The following is a 19,281-nucleotide window of genomic DNA, read 5'->3' on the forward strand; positions in this document are numbered from 1 at the left end:
GAAACACAGCATTGCTGTTGCAGTACTAACACCTCACATTGTGCCAATGAGACAGGAGAGATTGTTAATAAAAAAGTGGGCATGTTTCTTGAATTTTTACCTCTTAAAATGTATTTACTTGCGAATCTGAATTAGAGAGACTTTATTAATCCCAGAGGAAAACTGAGTTAACTACAGCACATTCAGGTCCAATAAAACCTAATGTTTGTTTTTTTAACGTTTCTCTGTCAGGCTAAAACCCATGTGTTTGACATCGAGCAGAACCTCCAGGTATAAGGTGCTGGGTCTTCCTCTGTCAATTGAGGGGCATGTCCATTACCTCATACAAGAAGCCATGGATGATAAACTACTGTGTCAGGTGTATTTAGGATGGGGTCCTTACTTGTAGAAAGAAAAGGTACTCAATTCAGAAGATTATAATGCAATCCAAGCCCTTTTAAATGGAACCTTTTTCTGTTTCGAATTATCTAGAAAAACATTGACAAACGCAGCACTGTTGTACATCCCCTTGTAATAAAGCCATTTAGTTGGTAAACGTGCCGTAGTGTGTCTTCTAATCTCTTAACCCTCCTTAAACTCACAGAGCTAGACAGGCTTGTCAGCTGATTGTTTTAATCCCGTCTCCCGCTGCTTCTTCACTCCTGATTACAGCCAACTGGTTCAACTTTTTACATAAAAAGAAATCACCACTTAGAAATGTCTGCTTAAAAGGCTGGGTGAAGGCGTGAGTATAGCAGTAGTTTCCTTTTAAGCTAGCAATATTTTTCTTATCTAGTAATGAGTTCAGGCAGTCAGAAAATCACTGTATTTGTAATTATGACTTTTCTTCTTTTTGTTAATGCTTGGCTGTTGTTTCAGCTGGCTTTGGGATAGAAACCTTTAATCTGTTTTTAGATCAGGATGAGCTTGGTTGTATTTATTTATTTATATATTTATAGTGGGACAGCAAGATAAATACATAAGAATATGCTTTTATTTTGAATGATATGAACCGGAAGTGTGGATAAAGGCGCTCTCTTATCAGGTAAATCTTTTCTTTTTTTAATATACTAATAATTTTATTGAATTTTCGACACCTATAAATGTCCAGTTTAATTCATGTAAAAGCTTAATATTATTTAAACCTGTCGCTATTCAAAATAATCCGAAATTTAAAATTTATCGTTGTAGTGAAGCTTTGAAAAAAAGCAAAAACGCTAGCTAATATTCAATATCACTGGTAATCTGTTGCTGTTGTCAAAGCCGACCGTTTTGGATAGCCGATGCGATGCTGTTATTTTCCACGGTTCTGAAACACATGTTAAAGACAGAAGACAGAAGACTCGACAGAAGACGCGCTCAGGATGCGGAGGAGGATAAACGGTCAACATACGCAGGTGCCTGCACTTGCTTCGTCCTCTTGGGCTCGGCTGCTCGGTGTTAACGGACCGTAATCTTGCCAGCAGAAAGTGGGGCGGTTAGCCGGGAGGCTATGGCGAGGTCATCCTCTTGTTGTTGGTTAGCTGTCTTTTCATAACGTGGTTACCCTGGTCCTGAGGTGATTGTCAGTTGGTCCACCGGAGACGACGCGACCTTGGGGACGCTGTCATGGATTTGACTCGGTTGGCCGTGGATGCTGGTCAGTTCATCAACCGCGCTGTTCAGGTAATAATAATAATAATAATAATAATAATAATAAAGGAAACTATTATGTGTTTTTCCTGGGCTTTAATCTCAACCCTAAATCAGCGACTGCCCTTACTAAAAGAAAAGTACGCAGTTAAGCAGTTTGTTAATCAATGTTACCCTGAAATTCGCTCCAGTACACTGGAGAGAGTCTCGGACAGGCCGAGAGGACTGAGTTGGACCCCGGACTGGAGGAGCTTTTATCACGGGCGGACGCCACCAAGACGTGGACGGACCAGATAATCTCCCAGACTGAGGCTTTACTGCAGCCAAGCCTCGGTAGGAGAACATGAATTGATTTAATGAAGCTGCCCTGATTCATTGAGCAGTTACAGATGTATACATACCCACTTCACTAACAGTTGGTCCTGTTTTTACCACAATTAGCCCTGTTTTTATGATCCTGAACTCTAACCTGTTCACTGTATCCAAATATATAAAAGGTGAGCTGAACTGAGCATTTACTCTTTTAAAGTAAAACATCATCTCGTTAAGAGTAATGAGATGGTTTCCCTCTTCCAAGGAAGGTATTCTATGGAGTATTTTTAAAGACATTTACAATGAAGATGAGAAGCATTTAGATGAACTGTAAATATTTATGAAGAAAAAGCATCTGGGATGATACCAAGCAATTTCCAGCTGCCAACATACAGATAAAAGCAGAGTCATCAAATCCCATCAATTTACCATTGTAGTCCTGAGTTAGCTGAGAGTCTTTACCTCTGGGACCAATCGTTTCAGCTCTCTTTGCCCTCCCACAGTACATGCATACATCTTCCTTGATGTCTCTTGTTTACTTTGGTAGCAATTGGCCTGTTCGGATGAATAGAGATGCTTATTCTTTAGCCTGTTTGAATCCAATTACGTTTTCTAATGGAGTTATGAGTGGATGTGGTCTGCAATCTATCAAATAAAAGGTACATTCAGCTGCCCGATGCATCTAGGATACATTTTCAGGTCATGTCTCGCTGAATTTATCTTCCAAGGGTTTATAGTCTTCTTATAAAATCATTTTCACAATGATATTTATTATATGAAACAATATTTTAGGACCTTCTCCTTGTGGAAGAAAGTATGAAACCAATGCATTCCAGTTTAAATCTAGCACAGGGATGAACTATGTTTTGAGAGGTGTTGTGTGTGTATTGTTTATTACCATTTTTAATTAATTGTATTGTCACAGGTGCATCCTTTAACAAATGTACTGTTTAGAAAATGTAGCCACTGAATTTTGATATGACCTTTGACCTATGATACACAGGAGTGCGGTTAGAGGACCGGCTGTATCAGCATCTGGAGTGGAGCGTCCCACCCCGGCCTCGTGCCGTTGAGTTACTGGGAGATCAGATGACTCAGGCCGGGCTGGAGATTGGATCAAACACACCTTATGGTGAGTACACACTCACCAGCCATTTTATTAGGTACATGCAGTTTGCCAGTACAGGGTTGGTTACCAAGCAGTTGAGCAGGAATACCTAATAAAGTGGCTAATGAGTACGTGCATTTTATTGATCTGCGAGAAGGATCTCAACTATTTTCACATGTTCATTTCTTTGCTTATTCTTGTCTTTTTTGTGTTATGAGTATATATTGAATATATTGAAAAGTCACTGTGTTGTCTTTTTATCTTTCTCTGCTCAGGTACTGCATTGATAAGGTGTGGAGAGGCTCAGAAGCAGCTCGGCGAGGCGGAGAGGAAGTTTGTCCAAAGCACTAACATTCACTTTCTCACTCCCCTGCGGAGTTTCACTGAGGGGGAATACAAAGCCATACAGGTAAACACATGCCTCTGTATCACATGCACACAAACTCGCACCTTTATTGTGATTATCACAGCAGTGATTAGGTTATTTTACGCTGTCACCCGAAATAATATTTAGTTTATAGGTTATTTGTAAAGTAAACAAGATTGCTTGTTACTAGAATGAACGCAAGATGTTGGTGAATAAACGTTTGGACTTGGATATCACTAAGGCCAGGCTGAGAAAAGCCCACGAGGCTGAGCAAGAGGCCAGAGTGAGTTACACCTTTACATTATTACATACTTTTCAGTTAGTCATACTCTGACTAAAAGCTAAACATGTTGATATTTGACATTACAGTTCTTGTATCTTCTGTCTTTTTGTCAGAACCTGAATGCCAACCCACTGGAAGATGACTACTTGTCTCATGTCTCCTACATGTTCAGCTTCCTGCGTGTTAAATGGCTAAAGGTCAGCAGTTCTGTGTAGGAACGTGCATATTAACAGACGCAGATGAAATTGGTGTTCGATCTTCAAATAAGGCATTTGTCTTCTTATGTCTCTTTCATGCAAACAGATCTGGGCTCAGGAAATCTCGCAGGTGAGTTCCTCATCAGTTTAAAGAACACAGGATCTGAAATGGTCTTCATACAGTATATCAGTGAGGCTGTCAGCAGTAATTGATATGAATATGGAGCTGCTGTTAGCACAGACAATATTTCCTTTCTGTAGTTTTCTGTTTGTTTAGACTTGAGCTCATTTTAAATGTTGTATTATTTCAGCCATTTTTAGAAAAATAAGAGAAAAACCATACAGATGTGTGTGTGGGTGTGTGTGTTTGTGTGTGTGGGTTTGTATGTGTAGGCAGAGATGGAGCTGAGGATTTGTCAGAGTCTTTACAATCGACAGTCAGAAATAACAAGAGCTGTTGTGGAAGGACTCAGCAACACACATGTACGTACACTTAACGAGTTCAAATTTGTGTTTATTTATTTTTTTACTATCTGTTTCTTAAAGGAACTGTTGCTTTTTATATTTAATGCTTGTGGCTCTTTACCTTGTTGGATATGTTTTCCTGCCATCTACCTCTACAGACCAACCATATGCGGAGCCTCAGTGACTTTGTGGATGCTCAGGCTAGCTACTTTGCTCAATGCAACCAACATGCTCAGGAGCTGCAAAAACAGCTGGCCAGGTCTGTGTAGTCTCATTTCCATCTTCAGAAGAGGAAGAAGAAGAATAGCTTCATTTGTATAGCGCTTTTTAACACACAGTTCCAAAGTACTTCACAGTTCGAATTAAACCATACATGTACATGTTCCAGCATACAGACACACAGTCGGGCAAACAGTCTTATGCCCGACTGGCCAAAAATAATGGGAGAAAGCTTAAGAAAAAGCAGTTTTTTAAAACAAATGACTCTTTTGCCTGACCTGACAGGGCGAGGAAGACTGTTCCAAAATTTAGGCTCTCCAACATCAGAGGTGTGGTCCGCTCTGGATTTAAAATAAGAGCAAGGAGCAGTTAAGATACATTGATAAGATGATTAGAGAGGCCAACTAAGGTTATAAGCTCTTGGTAGCTGAGCTGTATATACAGGAGCCTGGCCACGTAGGGCTCTGTATGTTATTTATTTCACTAGAAGCCAGTGAAGGAAAGCAGAAAGGTTGCATAAAAGGTCTCAAGATTTCATTTTGCAGTGTTTCCTAGAAAAAAGATAGGATGAGCCTTCTGGTGTGAGATTAAATTTCTGTTTTTATTATATTTATACCTTGAACTGTTTAGGTTTGAAATTTTTTATACAGCACAATGAATCTCCAAATCATGGCTGTCTAAGAAAACATGTATTTTCAGTTTTGGTGTTTAACAGTTATTTTATAACTACAGTGTGACTAAAACAGGTTATTTGCAAATAACTTTTTAATTGAAACTGAATAAATTAGAAGTTTTAACAAGCAGATTAATAACTTCAGTACAAAGTAGAAAATATTCAGAACATTTGATCTTCTAAAGAAACCGGGACTACAAAGAATACTTTATGATTTGAACATGAGTGGATTATATTTATGGTTTTATTTCTCTGCAGCATTCCAGCTGTCTTCTGTTCCAATAACTGGCAGTCTGCAATTAGTAATCCCGTTAGTCAGCCATCAACAAGCAACCACGAGGCGAATGAACCCATCAGTGCAAATCACGTCACTCCGTTACCTGTGCTTGTCCACCAGTTTCCAGATTTCGACCAGGACTCATGGACTTTAAACTCACCACCCCAAACTGTGAAAACCACAGCAGATTCATCTTTCAGTGCACTGCTGACTCACCAGACAAATAACAACAATAACAACATCATCATCTCCACTACCAGACAAACACCCAGCAACCATTCACCAATCTACAGCCAGTCAACTACTGTTCAAGCGATTGATCGTGTCTCTACACCAAACCAAATGGATCAGTTCCAAGCACCCGGCATGACGGCCAGGATGTCTGATGCTTCTCCTGCTTCTACCCAGGTACTAACATTCAATACAACAGCTTCAATAAGCAATGGTGCAGCAACAGCAGCCTCACCGCCTTTACAACCCAGTGCAACCTGTAGCATCAATGAAGGAGATGTCCAGGAGTCTTCGTCAGGCCATCAGGATGTGGGCCAGTAGAGATGGCAGGTTGGGAACATGGCATCAGCCCAGAGTATTTCAGCTTTGACTTTAGGAATATACACAGTGATTATATCATGTTCCAGTTTAATTAATCCCTTAGGGATTATAATGTGAAGTTGTTGAAGTTGCTTATTTTTTAAAAGCGTAATATAGTGCCACAATCATTTTAGACTTGAGCTTTATCCATGTATTATTCATGCTGTGTGAACATGATGATGGTAGATGTAAAGTCTGTTCTGTGTGTAACATTTCCTGGTTTCAGGCTGGAAGACGAAGCTAACAGACTGTTATCATTTTGCAGTGTAAAGTTGTTTTCAGTTAGTCTGTGAAACTGATCTTTTTTTTTCTTTTTTTTTTACGTCTGGTCAGTGAGAACTAATCAAGCTCTGTGCCAAGTGTACGTGTTGGTGTGAATACATGAATTTTACTGTCTCAGTGACCGTGTGAACTTGTGGTAATACTTTGGCCCAAACATGTGACACCTTTAGAAAGAAGTGTATGTGCATATATGTGACTGCCTCCTGACTCTTGTTTGTTAAACATGAGGTCATTTTCCATACGAAACACAGTTTCACTTCTGTCTGTGCGCATTTGCATTGGGGAACCCAGAGGTGACTGGACCTTTGTGCTTCTTCATACGCGCACTGGGTGTTTTCCCACGCATACACTCATTTTTCACCCTTTACCTTCTTAAAGCCCCCATTTGGTCAAATGGGTGGAAATTTCCACGTCCAGATGTTGTTAATTTTCTTCATGAGGGCAGACCTGCCTGACGTGGGTCTACTCTGGAGGGACTCTGGATGGAAACAAATATTAATGTAGCACTGGCTGTACTGAAATAATTGCCTACAAGCTCAATGCTTTTGTCCCAGTATGTAAAGATGTGTGTGGGTTTGTGTAGTCTGAGTGTTCATATCAGAGCTGCTGCCAGTTTCAAACTACACGCACACAGTCATGATTCAGCCACGAGTCGTTGAGGTGACGTCAGTGCGGGTCTGAGTTTGCGCTCGATTCATGTGAAGATGTGGAAATAAATATGCAAACAGTGATGTCATGCCGGTCTAAATCAAGTGTGGCCTCTATCTTTGTTCTCCAGTCAAGGTGTTTCTGTAATTTCCTTGTTAAAACCACAGTTCATATAGTTCACTTTCCCATCATACCAGCCATCTGTCTTAGATTTACACGCAGTGACAATTATTTTCAGACTGAGGTCTTGATCAAGCCTCCAAAAAATTCTGTTTGTTTCACATCTGACTCACTGCCAAGCTTGCAGTTAAGGTGGATTCGCTTCACTTTTTCTTTTTTCTTTTTTTTTTTACACAAGAGTGAGTTCCTCTTTTGTTTTACATAAATGCCTTTCAACACATGCACACAAGCTGTAATAGTTACCCAGAATTGCTGACAAAAGTGTGCATATGTGTGTCTGTTTTTCACTCCCACTTTACCTTTTTCCTGTCTAGAGCTGTCCAAATAGATTAGATCGATTAAGAGCAGTTGGTGTGATACTGATCAAAGCAGAGCCTGCGGTTCATTAACACTATAAGCAGTTATATCTTACCTCTCTGTATCAGTTCTGTGTCTTTACAGGGGCTGAGGTGCTGCCATCGCTCAATGCAGATTCAGTCATTGCTATTTTTTTCCCTACAACTCAGCAAGGAAAAATAAATCTGTCCCTAAATGTTCATGAGCGTTCTTCCTCTGCACCGACAAAACAAGTCCCAGTCACAATTCCAGCATATTTTTATATTTCCGGTTCGCACTTTGTCCTTGAACAGATCTCTCATAAGTCTTGGTATGAATCTTTTGTTTGATACAGGAAGGAAAGGGACGCTTTTTTCATGATGAGTGAGTTGGGAAAACGGATAAAGGAAATTTTTATTTTTTATTTTTTTTTACCTAATTTGGTTTCTTCTGATGCACTACCTGAGGGGCACATGTTACAGATGGGTGCAAACCTTCATAGTTTAGTCTGTAAAGGCCTCATGCTAATGCATTGTTATTCAAAAATATCATTGAAATTCACTAAAGATAAAGGTAAGAAAGGCCAGATTTTCCTACCCAAGCTTAATAAAATAATAATAAAAAGAAAACAATCTGCATAATACATTTATTATCTTGTTATTTCTATCACATGATTTGTCTTCCCTTAAAAATACAAATGTCCCCAGTGTCTGTAAGAGCCCTCCTTATCTACATTCACCACGAGTTTGATTGAGAGACCAAGCAGAGAAAAATAATGAAGGTGGACTGATGTTTATTAGAAGATGTACTGATATTCAAAGCATCATGTCATCTGTGTAGTAAGAAAATCTAAGTGGACTGAGCTCATAACCTGGAACCACTCACCCAAGTACAGTAAGGTGCTCTAATTACTTTGATACTTTTATCTATCTATCTTAGCTATAAAGAAGATTGTTAGATAACCTATACATTAAAAAAAAAACTTCTAAAGAAATTCTAATGAAACCCCATCTACCTTGTTTTACATTTAGATAACTACATCTTTATGTGAACTACAAAACATGACATATTGTTCAGCCATTGTTTATCTTAAAAAAATATAAGCCAAAATGCAGAAGCAGTGTGTGGAGAAACTAAGTACAGCCTTACAGCTTACATAGCAATTAAGACCGTAAACAGCAGCCAGGTGCTGTTAATAAAATGCACTTGATTATCGATCATTAGCTGCTCTAGAAAAGCAGACGTTTTGGCAGCTTGCAAGGTCTGTGTCAACACGGTGCCCCGAGGAAAGACATGAGCAGTGATCTTAGACATGTTTTGCCCGTTATTCTGGAAGTTATTTGAAGTCCATCATTCTATAGTAACAAAGATTATTCACAAGTGGAAAACATTCAACACAATTGCCACCATTCCTACCTCAGAGCAAATTCACCCTGAAGCCAGACCATGTAATGCTCAAAGAAATTAAAAAAAAAAATAAGAGTGACATCTCAGACTCTACTGGCCTCAGGTAGCATGTTAAATATTAAAGTTCATGACAGTACAATTAGATAAAGACCGAACAAGGATGGCTTCAAGAGAAAACCTCTTCTCTTTTTAAAAAGAAGCAGCAGAACATCTGAAGTCTCCAAAGTTGCATCTGAAAAAAACACAAGACTTCTGTAACAATGTTCTTTGGGCAGACGAGACCAAAGAGGTCAAAATGTACAAAAGCAAACACAGCACATACAAATGCTCTATCAGGAAGCAATGCTTCTGTATATTGGCTTAGTAAATATTAACATGGTGTAATATGTCGCATATTTTTGTTCACGCAAGATTGTATTTGCCTAATTTTAAAACCCGCTAAGGACCAGATATTTTTTTATTATGTCCTGATATGTAAACCCTTGGGTCTAATTTATTTTTAGCATCACTGTATCCTGTGCGGTGTTTTATTAAAGCATGCAATGATGACTAATGCAATCATTTTAAATGATTAGACACTATTATAAGTCTGCTATATGATTTCAAGGACTCTACTGTTTTACGGCATGCTCTATTTTAATAATAGCGCCATATTTGCATGTTTTCCTTCCCTCTCTGTCCCACATATTGGTAACAAAAAGCGTATACACCCAATAATAACACTCAGTTCTCATAAAATGGTCTGTGTGATTTTGCACTGTTACCATGTGGTTTGCGCAACAGTGAAGTCCTGTTGCTGTTTTAAATTGCCTGGTTAATGCAAGCTTAGCTGACAACACCCATTGTCCCATTTTCCCTAACAGCCCTGTTTCGTCAGAACGAGCCAAATCACAGGATCTGTTTTCTTCTAATTTCCCTGCTCTGAAAATTAGAGTCAGGAAAATTAGAGTGAGAAAAGCAAAAAAATGGGGGGAAAATGCTTTTGAAATCTAACTCATCGCCATCTTTCTCTCACTCTCCCTTCCCTTCCATCTTTTCCCACATCTCTGTATTTTTTGTCTTCCCTTCATCTCTCATCACCCCCTCCCCCGTTGACAGCTGGGAGTGTTTTACATGACAGCTAAACTGTCAGTGTGGTACGCATGTTGGGGTGGTAAACAGCATCTGGCAGTTGCTGATAAATGTACCTCCTTTCTGATGACTCATGTGATGGCTTACATGGAAAGATGACCTATAAAGAGGAAAAAAGAAGTGGAAATCCTTTAGACGGGATCGAAGAAGGAAGATGAAAATAGCGACACTATCGGTTTCATAAAGCTCAGTTGTTAGTTCTAACATGTAACTCTGCAGGGAGCTTATTCAGTTCTGTTTTACAGAAATGGGCCAAGGAATTACATACGCAATAATGACGAAAGACAAACCTGACCTTCTGTACGTTTCCTCGCCCACAGCTCAAAGTCTTTCATCTTTTTCTAAATCTACAATCCATCTTTTCCTGCAGGTTCTCTGTTTTCCTGAAATAAATCTGCCAGCTTCACAGTTGTTGTTCCCACTGCTACAATTATAGCTGCCCAGACAGAGACTATCAGGAATAGAGACCGGCAGACGTGCTGACATGTGCAGTAAAGCGGTCACTCTGGAGGTCTGCAGGGAGAAGAGTCAGGGTTTTTCCTTTGAACTTGACCTGTCCTACTTCTGCTGTTTAGCCACAACACCTGTTGATCAGAGACCTGAACATGCAGCTGGTTTTACTAAGAATGCAATAATGCTATTTCACAAGCATATAATGAAATCCAGACCATTCAGTGTTGCAACTTTTCCACGTTAAGAGGTCTGATGGTTGTGCAAACTGTACATGGGGACTCAGTCTATCCATAAAAAAGGTACGTTTTACTAAAACACACAGAGAAGCAAGTTTCTAGGAATGCCTTCTTCCACTTGCACAAGGTCCCTGGGGGGGTTAACTCATTTAACTAGTGAGGCACTGAAAAAGGTTAGTCTCTGTGAAGCCTTGGTGGCTAAAATGACCTAAGGTGTTTTGTTCTACAGCCCAGCTGCTGTTGTAGACATGTTGTATATCCTTATCTGGACAGTTATTATTGTGAGATTAAAATTTAATACATATATTTATGTATTCATTGTTAATAGGATGTCCTTATTGGTCCCCGATGAGCTCCAAAATGCTGCAATGTTGGAATACTGACCGATCGCAAAGAGATCGTGTTTGTCCAATAGTATAGTGTCTCTTCACCAGCTGCCTGAAAATCAAAATAGAATTTGCAATTTGTGGCCTTACATACAAAACTCTTATTGACAAAACTCTGTATTTCAGAGACATCATAGTACATTACCCTGTTCTATGAACCTGTTAAAGCACCAAGGGCAATAAGGGAGGCAGAATCCTCTTCAGTGAAATCGGTTTTCAATCTGTGTTCAGAAGATAGCTATTCGAGGTAATTTAAGATTAAAACTTTAGGCTTATCTTAGTTGATCCTGAATTCCCCCTTAGTCGTGCTGCTATAGAGGTTCAGGCATCTGGATACCTGCACTGAGCACCTTCCCTCTGCTCTGCTTTGCATTTATGTCTCACTACTGCACACTTTCATCTCTATGCTTTCTCTCTGATATGATATTTACCATGCTGTGTTTACTACATTCAAGCCATTTAAATTTTGTTTTGCTAGTTTAGAAATATTTAAAAATATTATGCATGTAATATTTTTATTTCAATTTATACTTATTTGATTTTATTGTATTTATTTTGACTTCAGATGAGTTTTTCCTTATTAGGTAGTTATTATGTCATATATACACATATGGTATTCTGCTTCTGCTTAACTTGTTATATTTTTGTTGTAAATATAACAATATGACAGCTGCCTAACTCTGGGAGATATAGAATATATCTTCTGCTATATACCTTCTGCAAGTGGCAGATAATTCACCTCTCTGATTTCTGCTTCATTGTTGCCACTGGGAGTTTGCTCAATGAGGACCACTGAAGGTCTTTATATAATATGAGCGAAAGTCATGGTGCTACACATATAAAAGTGAATTGAATTAGAAGAGCATACAAATATCTCTTCAAATCAATTTAAATATGGCCGTGATCATGTAATGTCGTTGTTAATGAATAAGAATTTGAAGGCTATGCATTTATCTGGCAAAAATTACACTGAACCTGGACATTTATACACTTAGATATTTTATTATACTACTGGTCTGTTATATAGAAAAAAATATGGAAGATATCAGTAAAGATATCTTCCATATCAGACTTTGATTAAACAAATAATATGATATAATAATAATATAATAAATGATAAACTGAGTTGGGAGACAAATTTTAAAATGACACAACGTCTGCCAAATGGCGTAATTGGAGTTATGTTAAATGTCAAAGCTACTGCAACAGTGTAAACGTGTCATTACACCAGCAGACTGACTCAGAGTTTAGAGATGGCTTAACTTTAACAAACGTACATAGCCTGTCCATCTCCATCGTGCATGCTTTTTGTCAGCCCCTGTGAGTTATGACATATTACCTCCGCTGGAGCATTACTCACTCATTCAACAGAACCAGCTCCGCCCCTCCCCTCCCCAGCTTGGTCCCCCCCCCCCCTTCTTCCTTCTCTCAGGGTTTATAACCGAGCAGCTCCAATAGTTGGCTAACTCAGAGGTGCTCTACATATAGTGAAGTAGGTGAATAAGAAAAGACAGAGCAGCTGGAGTGTGCAGGAAAACTCGCTGATAGATGATTCTGATGTTTTCAGATATATGCGCTGCAACCCAACAAATCTTAAGAAAAAACATGCATAAGAACTCCATCATGCATGTGTTTTGGATCTGCCTGGTGCTGTGTACGGGTCCATCATTGTGTATAAATGACATCGAGTATGAAAGAATCTATGAAGACAGCTATGACAATGAGATCCCCCTGGACCAGCAGGAGGGTGAGTTTTATTTCTTTCTCTTTTTTTTTTTCTCTTTTCTGCTCCCTGCTTGTTTGAACAGATTGATGTTGTGATGAATTTCTCTTCAGTTTTACTACCCTTTACTAAACCGGGCTAATTAAAATTTTTACTGTGTAATTAAAATTTTAATAACACACTGATTTAGATGTGTCTAAAGGTCAGCAGTTGTGTTTATTAAATTTGGTCTAGAGTATTTCTTGGTCCAGTTTACTATAATGCACCATATATAAATATTTGATGTTGTAAAGTACATTTTTACTCAGATGATACCATCTTTGGCTTTCACAGTTTTATCAGGTGAGCATCAGACTTTCTGGTGAAACAGACTTACCAATAACTGGAACACATACCTCATACCGTGAACACAGAGCACAGGCAATAAGCAACCTCTGGGATTTGAGTCCACGTAAAGAATGCAAACTGGTAGCCTCAAATACCATTTCACAGTTTAAGCCCCCTGTGATGTTTGTCAGGTCCCTTTTGCATCGGTTTTCTTCGAGCGTCCAATCTCAAAGACTTCGTTGCTGTACCCCTAAATTAATGAGGTCCCCTGATGTCATTTTGGGATTGTAGCACGTGTATTTTATGTGTTCTTCATGACCTTTACATCTGTGTTGAATAACTTCCCAAAGCCATTTTCATACTTCACAGTGTGTCCAAACTTAAACTGGCATCATATCTATGAAATACATCCAACTCAAATTACTGCTGTATGTTTAGCAGAAGCTCAGTGTTAACACCTTCTTGCCTTCTTTCCGTGTACTCGTTTCACTGATAAAGTTCAGTCAAATTATGACAATAAAGTAAATCTCCTTTTTTGGGGTTATATATGGCATGTTTTAATTCTATGTAATGCTTAAATTGCCTTTTGGAATGAATAATCGATGCATCTATGTGGTTGTGCGCAGATGAGTCTCCAACCGCAGCATGCCAAACAGATTTCTCCCGCTGGGATAAACTTTTTATCGCTCTAGAGGACTCCCACATGAGACAAAACATGCTGCTGGAATCTGTGGAGCAGTGCTGCGGGGGAATGGCGTCTCTTAAGACCCAACTGGAGAAGCTGACGAAGGGGATGTGTCAGCAGTGTGCACCCAGCTTGGAAGCAGCTTGCAGGGTACATGCAGAGCAGGCAAGTCTTAGGCTGCAAAAGAGTTTGGTGGATCTCAGGGATGAGGAGGAAGAGAGGGAAAGAAGATTGAATGCAACCTTGCGGATGCTCCTACATAGTAGGCACCAGGATGATGCTTGGCTGAAGAGGCTAGAAGAAATCATTTCATCTGCATCTGCTGACAGCAGCATGAGAGACCAGCCAACACCAACACCTGACAGTTTGGGAATGAAGCTCTTCCCATCTGGCCTGAAGGAGCAGGAAGTGACCTCGCCGGTGAACACAGTCAGCGTGGAAAGTGTTCTGGCTGCCATAGCAACAGAGCTTCAGAGGATTCATAAGCAGCTGAACAAAGTGATAGAGCAGGTAGGCACGCTGGGAAAGGGCAGAGGAGACACATGAATTGCCCAAAGGAAAAATAAATAGTAAAAGCTTGACTGGAAAACTCCTATTGCAGATGATGATTTTGCACATGTTGTTTGTATTTCTGCTCTGCCTTTTATAAAGCCTCTATTACACATGAGATCGTTTTTGTCTGGTGACAATGAGTTTCAATGTACCATAAATGTCATGGGTTTGCTATAATGAATAAAAATTAACTAAACAACTGAGTCAGCCTCGTGGAAAGGTTTCCTCCCTCCTCCCACACAGTGTCACTTAATTTTAAACTGTGTATTTATGTTCATGTCCATGCCCACTCTTCCATTAGTCTAGGTTACTACATGTGCTTTATCTACAAGTGCCAAAGTTTGCACCACTTGCGTTGGTGTTTGTGTAGTTGTGGTGTGGTCTGCAAATCCCCAAACCCACAAGAAGGTGTGTCAGTGGTTTGGGATTTTTATTTAATTCATAGCAGGTCTCTCCCACTCATTAACTGCTTTAAAAGTGTCTGAATAGAAAGAGGCCACGACTTATGATGCTTGGAGTGTTTATGATTTGTGAAACCCTGCCAGAAGTATTACACTGCCACCAGTGCCTCCTCCAGCTTCGTACACACACGTGGATGTGTGCTCATTATTAAAAACCACAAAGACTGACTGTTGTTATGGCTAAAGGGAGTTTCTGTATACTTTACAGTGTCTGTGTATCTGTTTTTGGTCTTAAATCCTATTTTCATTCATTTTTTTTAATGTACTTGCACTTCTGTTTGGATGTTTTGTTAAGATGAAAGAGGAAATTAGGCAAAAGGTACATTAGTGCAAATTAAAGTCATACTAACCAAATACGTTTTATTATTAGCTAAATTTATATTTAATTTATAGTCGGTGTGGTTCAAAAGCACTCCTAGGTGATAACAGCAGCATTTAAATTTGTAGGTGATCATTGAGCTTGAAATCCACCATCCATCGATGGATCAGTAGTAGGGCAAACTAACTTGTTTCACGATCCTCTTAATATGATATTTGTATATAAAATCACAGTCAGTCAAGTAAAAATTAAAGCTAGCAAATAAATTTAGCAGAACATGAAGCACTTTGTTTTTCTCTGGTATTTACTAGTGTAGAATTAAAAGGCAGAAGAAAAAAGTAAACATACCTTAAGTTTGTCCTTTACACAGTGCTTACTCACACTAAAGCACTGGGCAAAGTGCAGCAACAGAGTATTTTAATGAGGCCAACACACTGACATCACAGAAACATTTCACTAGTGAAACACTCACAGTCGCGGCATGAATGTCTTCAGATGCCTACTCCCGTTCTCAAGTGTTTGTGGGCATGAAAGTTTCTTTTTAAATCTACAGCTGCCTCGAGAACTAAATGCAGGATTAGACTGTTTTTTGGGAGGCGTTTCCTTGGATGACACAACTAACAAGATGGAGAGGAGTGTAGAAGTTATATCGCCTATCAACTCTTTTACACCTGTTTCACAGCGGTGCCTGGCATACGCACAGAGACAAGCTAGTCTGTTCAGTGTGGAGGCACCTGTTTTCATTAAAAGTCTCCATCTGTGCAATGTGCGATGGGGGGGTTTGGTGAATGGAAGTTTTATCCAGAGAAAAAGAGCAACAAAGAGGAAAGCAGGAGGTTAATGATGTGGAAAACAGACGAGGAACAACCCAGAAATGTAGTGATGGTGCTTATGTGTCATGCAGATCGTTATTAGACATAATAACCGTTCCCCAACACACGAAACAGTGTTTCTATCAGCCAGCTGGCCAGACACGCCACAATAACCAACCACCATCAGCCCTGCTTGCTACCCTGACTTCCTCTCATTCTGCTGCTTCCCTTTCATCTCTGCTCTGTCATCGGCCATCACCCCTCCACTGCCCACCCACCCGCTCCTTATCTGTATGCCAATCCCATCATCTTCTCTCCCTCTGTCCTCATTTGTTTTCCTCTGATTGTGTGTCTTGCCCCTCTCCCTAGCCTCCAATCTTCCAGGGTTTTTTTTCTGTTCTTTTCTCTAAGTCTTGCTGGCAGCCAAGAGGCAAATAGATGGCAGCAGTCCTTGGCTGAATCTCAGTTGGCAGCAAAAGGTGACTGACATCACATTGATTGTTAAATGTACTCAGTACACACACACACACACACACACGTGGGGTGGGGGGAAAAGAGGGTGATAGTGATTACAAGTGGCTACAGAAATGTGCTGTGTTCATCAGAGATTTTAATATCACATCACTTGGTCACTGTAACAGACAACACCATGTTGGCACTTTTCCAAAAGCAAAGAGGATGATACCAAAAAAAGCTTCAATAAACACTTAGAAGTCTCTCGTGTACACTGGAAACAATCTCATGAAGGAGCAATTGAACGATAAGAGTGACAGTGCTGCAAGGTGAGAGGAGGTGTCTATTTGATGGGAGAGTCCAGAATCTCCTCATACTCCTCCCTCGGCCGACGCCCACCAACTCGAGAGGGGAGCAGCTTCATTGCTACCAGCCAACAGACACTCAGGATGACCATCACGCTCCCCACGACCTCTGGTGCAGTGGGAGCCAGTGGCAGTACAGCCAGATGCAGGAGCATGGCGATGGGTATCTCCAAGCTCTGAGAGGCGGAAACCAGAGCCGGGTGGAGTCGGGTGAGGGCGTGCGTCATTCCCAGGAAGGCTACGACCGAGCAGGCTGCGAGGCCCAAGACCAGCAACCAGGCTTCAACACTCATTGGCCAGGACCAGCCCTCTTGTAGCAGGGCCAGAGAGGCTGGGGCAAGTAAGCAGCCTGTCCAGCTTACTGTGAACAAAGCAGTCCCGACTCCCACCCTCTCCTTCAGGGAACGATACCCAACCAACGCTAGTGCCATCCACAGCCCTGCAAGCGCTGAAAGAGACCATCCAAATGCACCCCTCCAGAACACAGCCGGATCAGTTGGCAAATCTGAATTGGTCTCATCTACTGCAGGAAGTAACACAAGCCCCAAGCCACACAGCCCTGCAGCTATGGTGATCCCATCAGCCAATCCCAGCCTCTCTTCTAAGAGCAGGAAGGCAAGGGTCGCTGATAGCGCTGTGGTCGCCAGGCGCCAGGTTGTTGTAGCATTTCCAGAAGAGACGAATGTTAAGGAAGAGTAGGCGCAACAAAGGGAGAGGGAGTAGGCGATGCCGTAACAGAGTAGACGTAGTCGATAGCCCTCTGGCCCAAAAGGGTTCTCCCCCCTGTGCAGTGGTACAGCCAGAGACAGGAGCTGTACGATGGACCGAACCAAGAGTAGAAACAGGGGGCCGAGGCTGAAGCGTTCGGAGGCCACTCGGGTCAGAACAATCAAGCTGCCATGTGCCAGCGCCGCACCGAGCAGGCCCACCCAGGTGAGTCGAGATGCAGACACAGAAGCCTCGCCGAAACTGGCTAGCTGTTCCCCAACCCCTTTCCCAGACCCCTTTGCTGCTTTGGCACTACCCTCACTCCCTTCTCCTCCCCCCACGGTTTGAAGTTTGTGGGCTGTATCTTTGTCGTTGTGTCTTGAGCCAAAAAGAGTCAGGGGCCACTTCCTGCTCTCTGTCAGCTGTTTCTTGTCTGACGTCTCCTCCACGAATGAGCCAAAGTCCTCAAAAGATGGAGCATCGTCATAGCCATCATCCCCAGGTTGGGGAAAGTGTGTGTGTACTCCTGGCTGGGGGGCGTAGGGTGTGTGGGTGGCATATTTGGCTGTAACAGTGTGAGGGTGGATCTTTACTCTCTTCTTAGAGCCACCCAAGAGGTGAGTGGACTCCATTTTGAAACTTTAGAGAAGACACCTGTAAGGAAAAACAAAACACTTTTAGCTCAGCACATAATATATAATTCACACACGCACAAATCCTCTCTCCTCTTTCCCCTCTCACAACATCCCGCTGTGGTATTCTGCTTGATATCTCATATATCTTTAATATCCGAGATAATAATAGCAGTGACTCACATCTTCCCGTGTGCCTGCGTGTTTGGCAGGGAATGTACGTAAGCTCTACCCATGTGACCAATCATGACTTTATTGTTTTCTGTGTGGTGATACTTTGAATTATATAGAACAATTATGTCCTTCCAGCACTTCTTCATCCTCATGGATAGCTCGACCTTCGTGGGGGCTCAGAGAGTGTTATGGCAATGACAGTTACATAAGCAAGTGCTTCCTGCCTCATTTGTCTTCAGTCTTTCTCTCTCTAATGACTTTTGCCTCATTCTGTCGCTTCCCATTGTCCTCCCTCCCTCACTCTCGTTTGTCAATTTGTGAAAAATATTACGCTGGCATTTAAATAATGTTTGTTTATTTCCTTGTTCATAACATCATTTAACCACCCGCTTCGCCACCTTTTTATTTCTCCCTCTCTCTTTAACTCTCTCTTCAGGCTACACATATTTTTTTAAGTATTTTTTTTGGGGGGCTTTTTGGTATTTATTGTGTTAGGACAGTGGAGAGAAGACAGGACCGAGAAAAGAAAACAGGGGGCAGATATGCAGTAAATGCCCTCGGGGTGGATTTGAACCCAGGCCTGCCTGAGCGTTATGGTAAGCTCCACAACCTCTTAAGTGTTGTGATTACTGTGGAGCAATATTGCTATGCAAGTGCAAAAGCATAGAGAGCATATGGCTCAGTTATTTCCCAAGAGATATGAGGCAATTGTCCCCAAGTAAGTTTACAGTAGTAAAATGACTCTTTATTTTGGTGTATTTTATGAATAAAGCATCAGACAAGTATTACTAAGTATTACTGTACCCGCTCATTCAGCCTCAACCAGCTCATCTAACAAAAATGACTTGTGAGCACTGGCGACACAGATTGTAGGAGAATCACATTTCACAAATGATATTTCCCTGCAAATTGCACATAAAATTGAATTT

General features: G+C 40.9%; 3 protein-coding genes across 4 annotated transcripts in view; 2 read left to right on the top strand and 1 right to left on the bottom strand.

Moving 5' to 3' along the window:
- Window positions 1-19,281, bottom strand: part of slc35g2a (solute carrier family 35 member G2a) — a 41,946-nt gene that overhangs the window by 20,059 nt on the left and 2,606 nt on the right. The window contains exon 2 of the mRNA XM_085143086.1: window positions 1,373-18,200. Coding sequence (XP_084999212.1) covers window positions 16,817-18,178 — 1,362 coding nt within the window. The 5' untranslated portion in view covers window positions 18,179-18,200 and the 3' untranslated portion in view covers window positions 1,373-16,816. The remainder of the gene's footprint in view (window positions 1-1,372; window positions 18,201-19,281) is intronic.
- LOC146496058 (endophilin-B1-like) lies at window positions 1,525-7,133 on the top strand. 2 transcript variants are annotated; one of them, XM_085143076.1, is made up of 10 exons: window positions 1,525-1,644; window positions 1,803-1,944; window positions 2,927-3,055; window positions 3,307-3,440; window positions 3,589-3,681; window positions 3,795-3,878; window positions 3,985-4,008; window positions 4,272-4,361; window positions 4,502-4,602; window positions 5,494-7,133. In XM_085143076.1, exons 1-10 carry the CDS (start codon window positions 1,588-1,590, stop codon window positions 6,062-6,064), a joined length of 1,425 nt encoding a protein of 474 aa, XP_084999202.1. In that variant the 5' UTR covers window positions 1,525-1,587; the 3' UTR covers window positions 6,065-7,133. The 2 variants fall into 2 exon arrangements, with proteins under 2 accessions (XP_084999202.1, XP_084999203.1); XM_085143077.1 differs by lacking the exon at window positions 2,927-3,055.
- Window positions 12,690-16,030, top strand: LOC146496059 (uncharacterized). Its single transcript, XM_085143087.1, has 2 exons — window positions 12,690-12,888; window positions 13,818-16,030. The coding sequence occupies exons 1-2, from the start codon at window positions 12,690-12,692 to the stop codon at window positions 14,420-14,422; spliced, it is 804 nt and encodes a 267-aa protein (XP_084999213.1). The 3' UTR covers window positions 14,423-16,030.

This window comes from Neolamprologus multifasciatus, chromosome 19 (assembly GCF_963576455.1).
Source record: "Neolamprologus multifasciatus chromosome 19, fNeoMul1.2, whole genome shotgun sequence".
NCBI classification, from domain to species: Eukaryota; Metazoa; Chordata; class Actinopteri; order Cichliformes; family Cichlidae; genus Neolamprologus; species Neolamprologus multifasciatus.

Bases quoted from the DNA above. Each gene is read 5' to 3' on its own strand.
- LOC146496059 (XM_085143087.1), top strand. From the start codon at position 12,690: ATGATTCTGATGTTTTCAGATATATGCGCTGCAACCCAACAAATCTTA. The intron at 12,889-13,817 runs GTGAGTTTTATT...GGTTGTGCGCAG, and splicing joins CCCCCTGGACCAGCAGGAGG to ATGAGTCTCCAACCGCAGCA.
- LOC146496058 (XM_085143076.1), top strand. From the start codon at position 1,588: ATGGATTTGACTCGGTTGGCCGTGGATGCTGGTCAGTTCATCAACCGC. The intron at 1,645-1,802 runs GTAATAATAATA...AATTCGCTCCAG, and splicing joins TCATCAACCGCGCTGTTCAG to TACACTGGAGAGAGTCTCGG. The intron at 3,441-3,588 runs GTAAACACATGC...GCTTGTTACTAG, and splicing joins GGGAATACAAAGCCATACAG to AATGAACGCAAGATGTTGGT.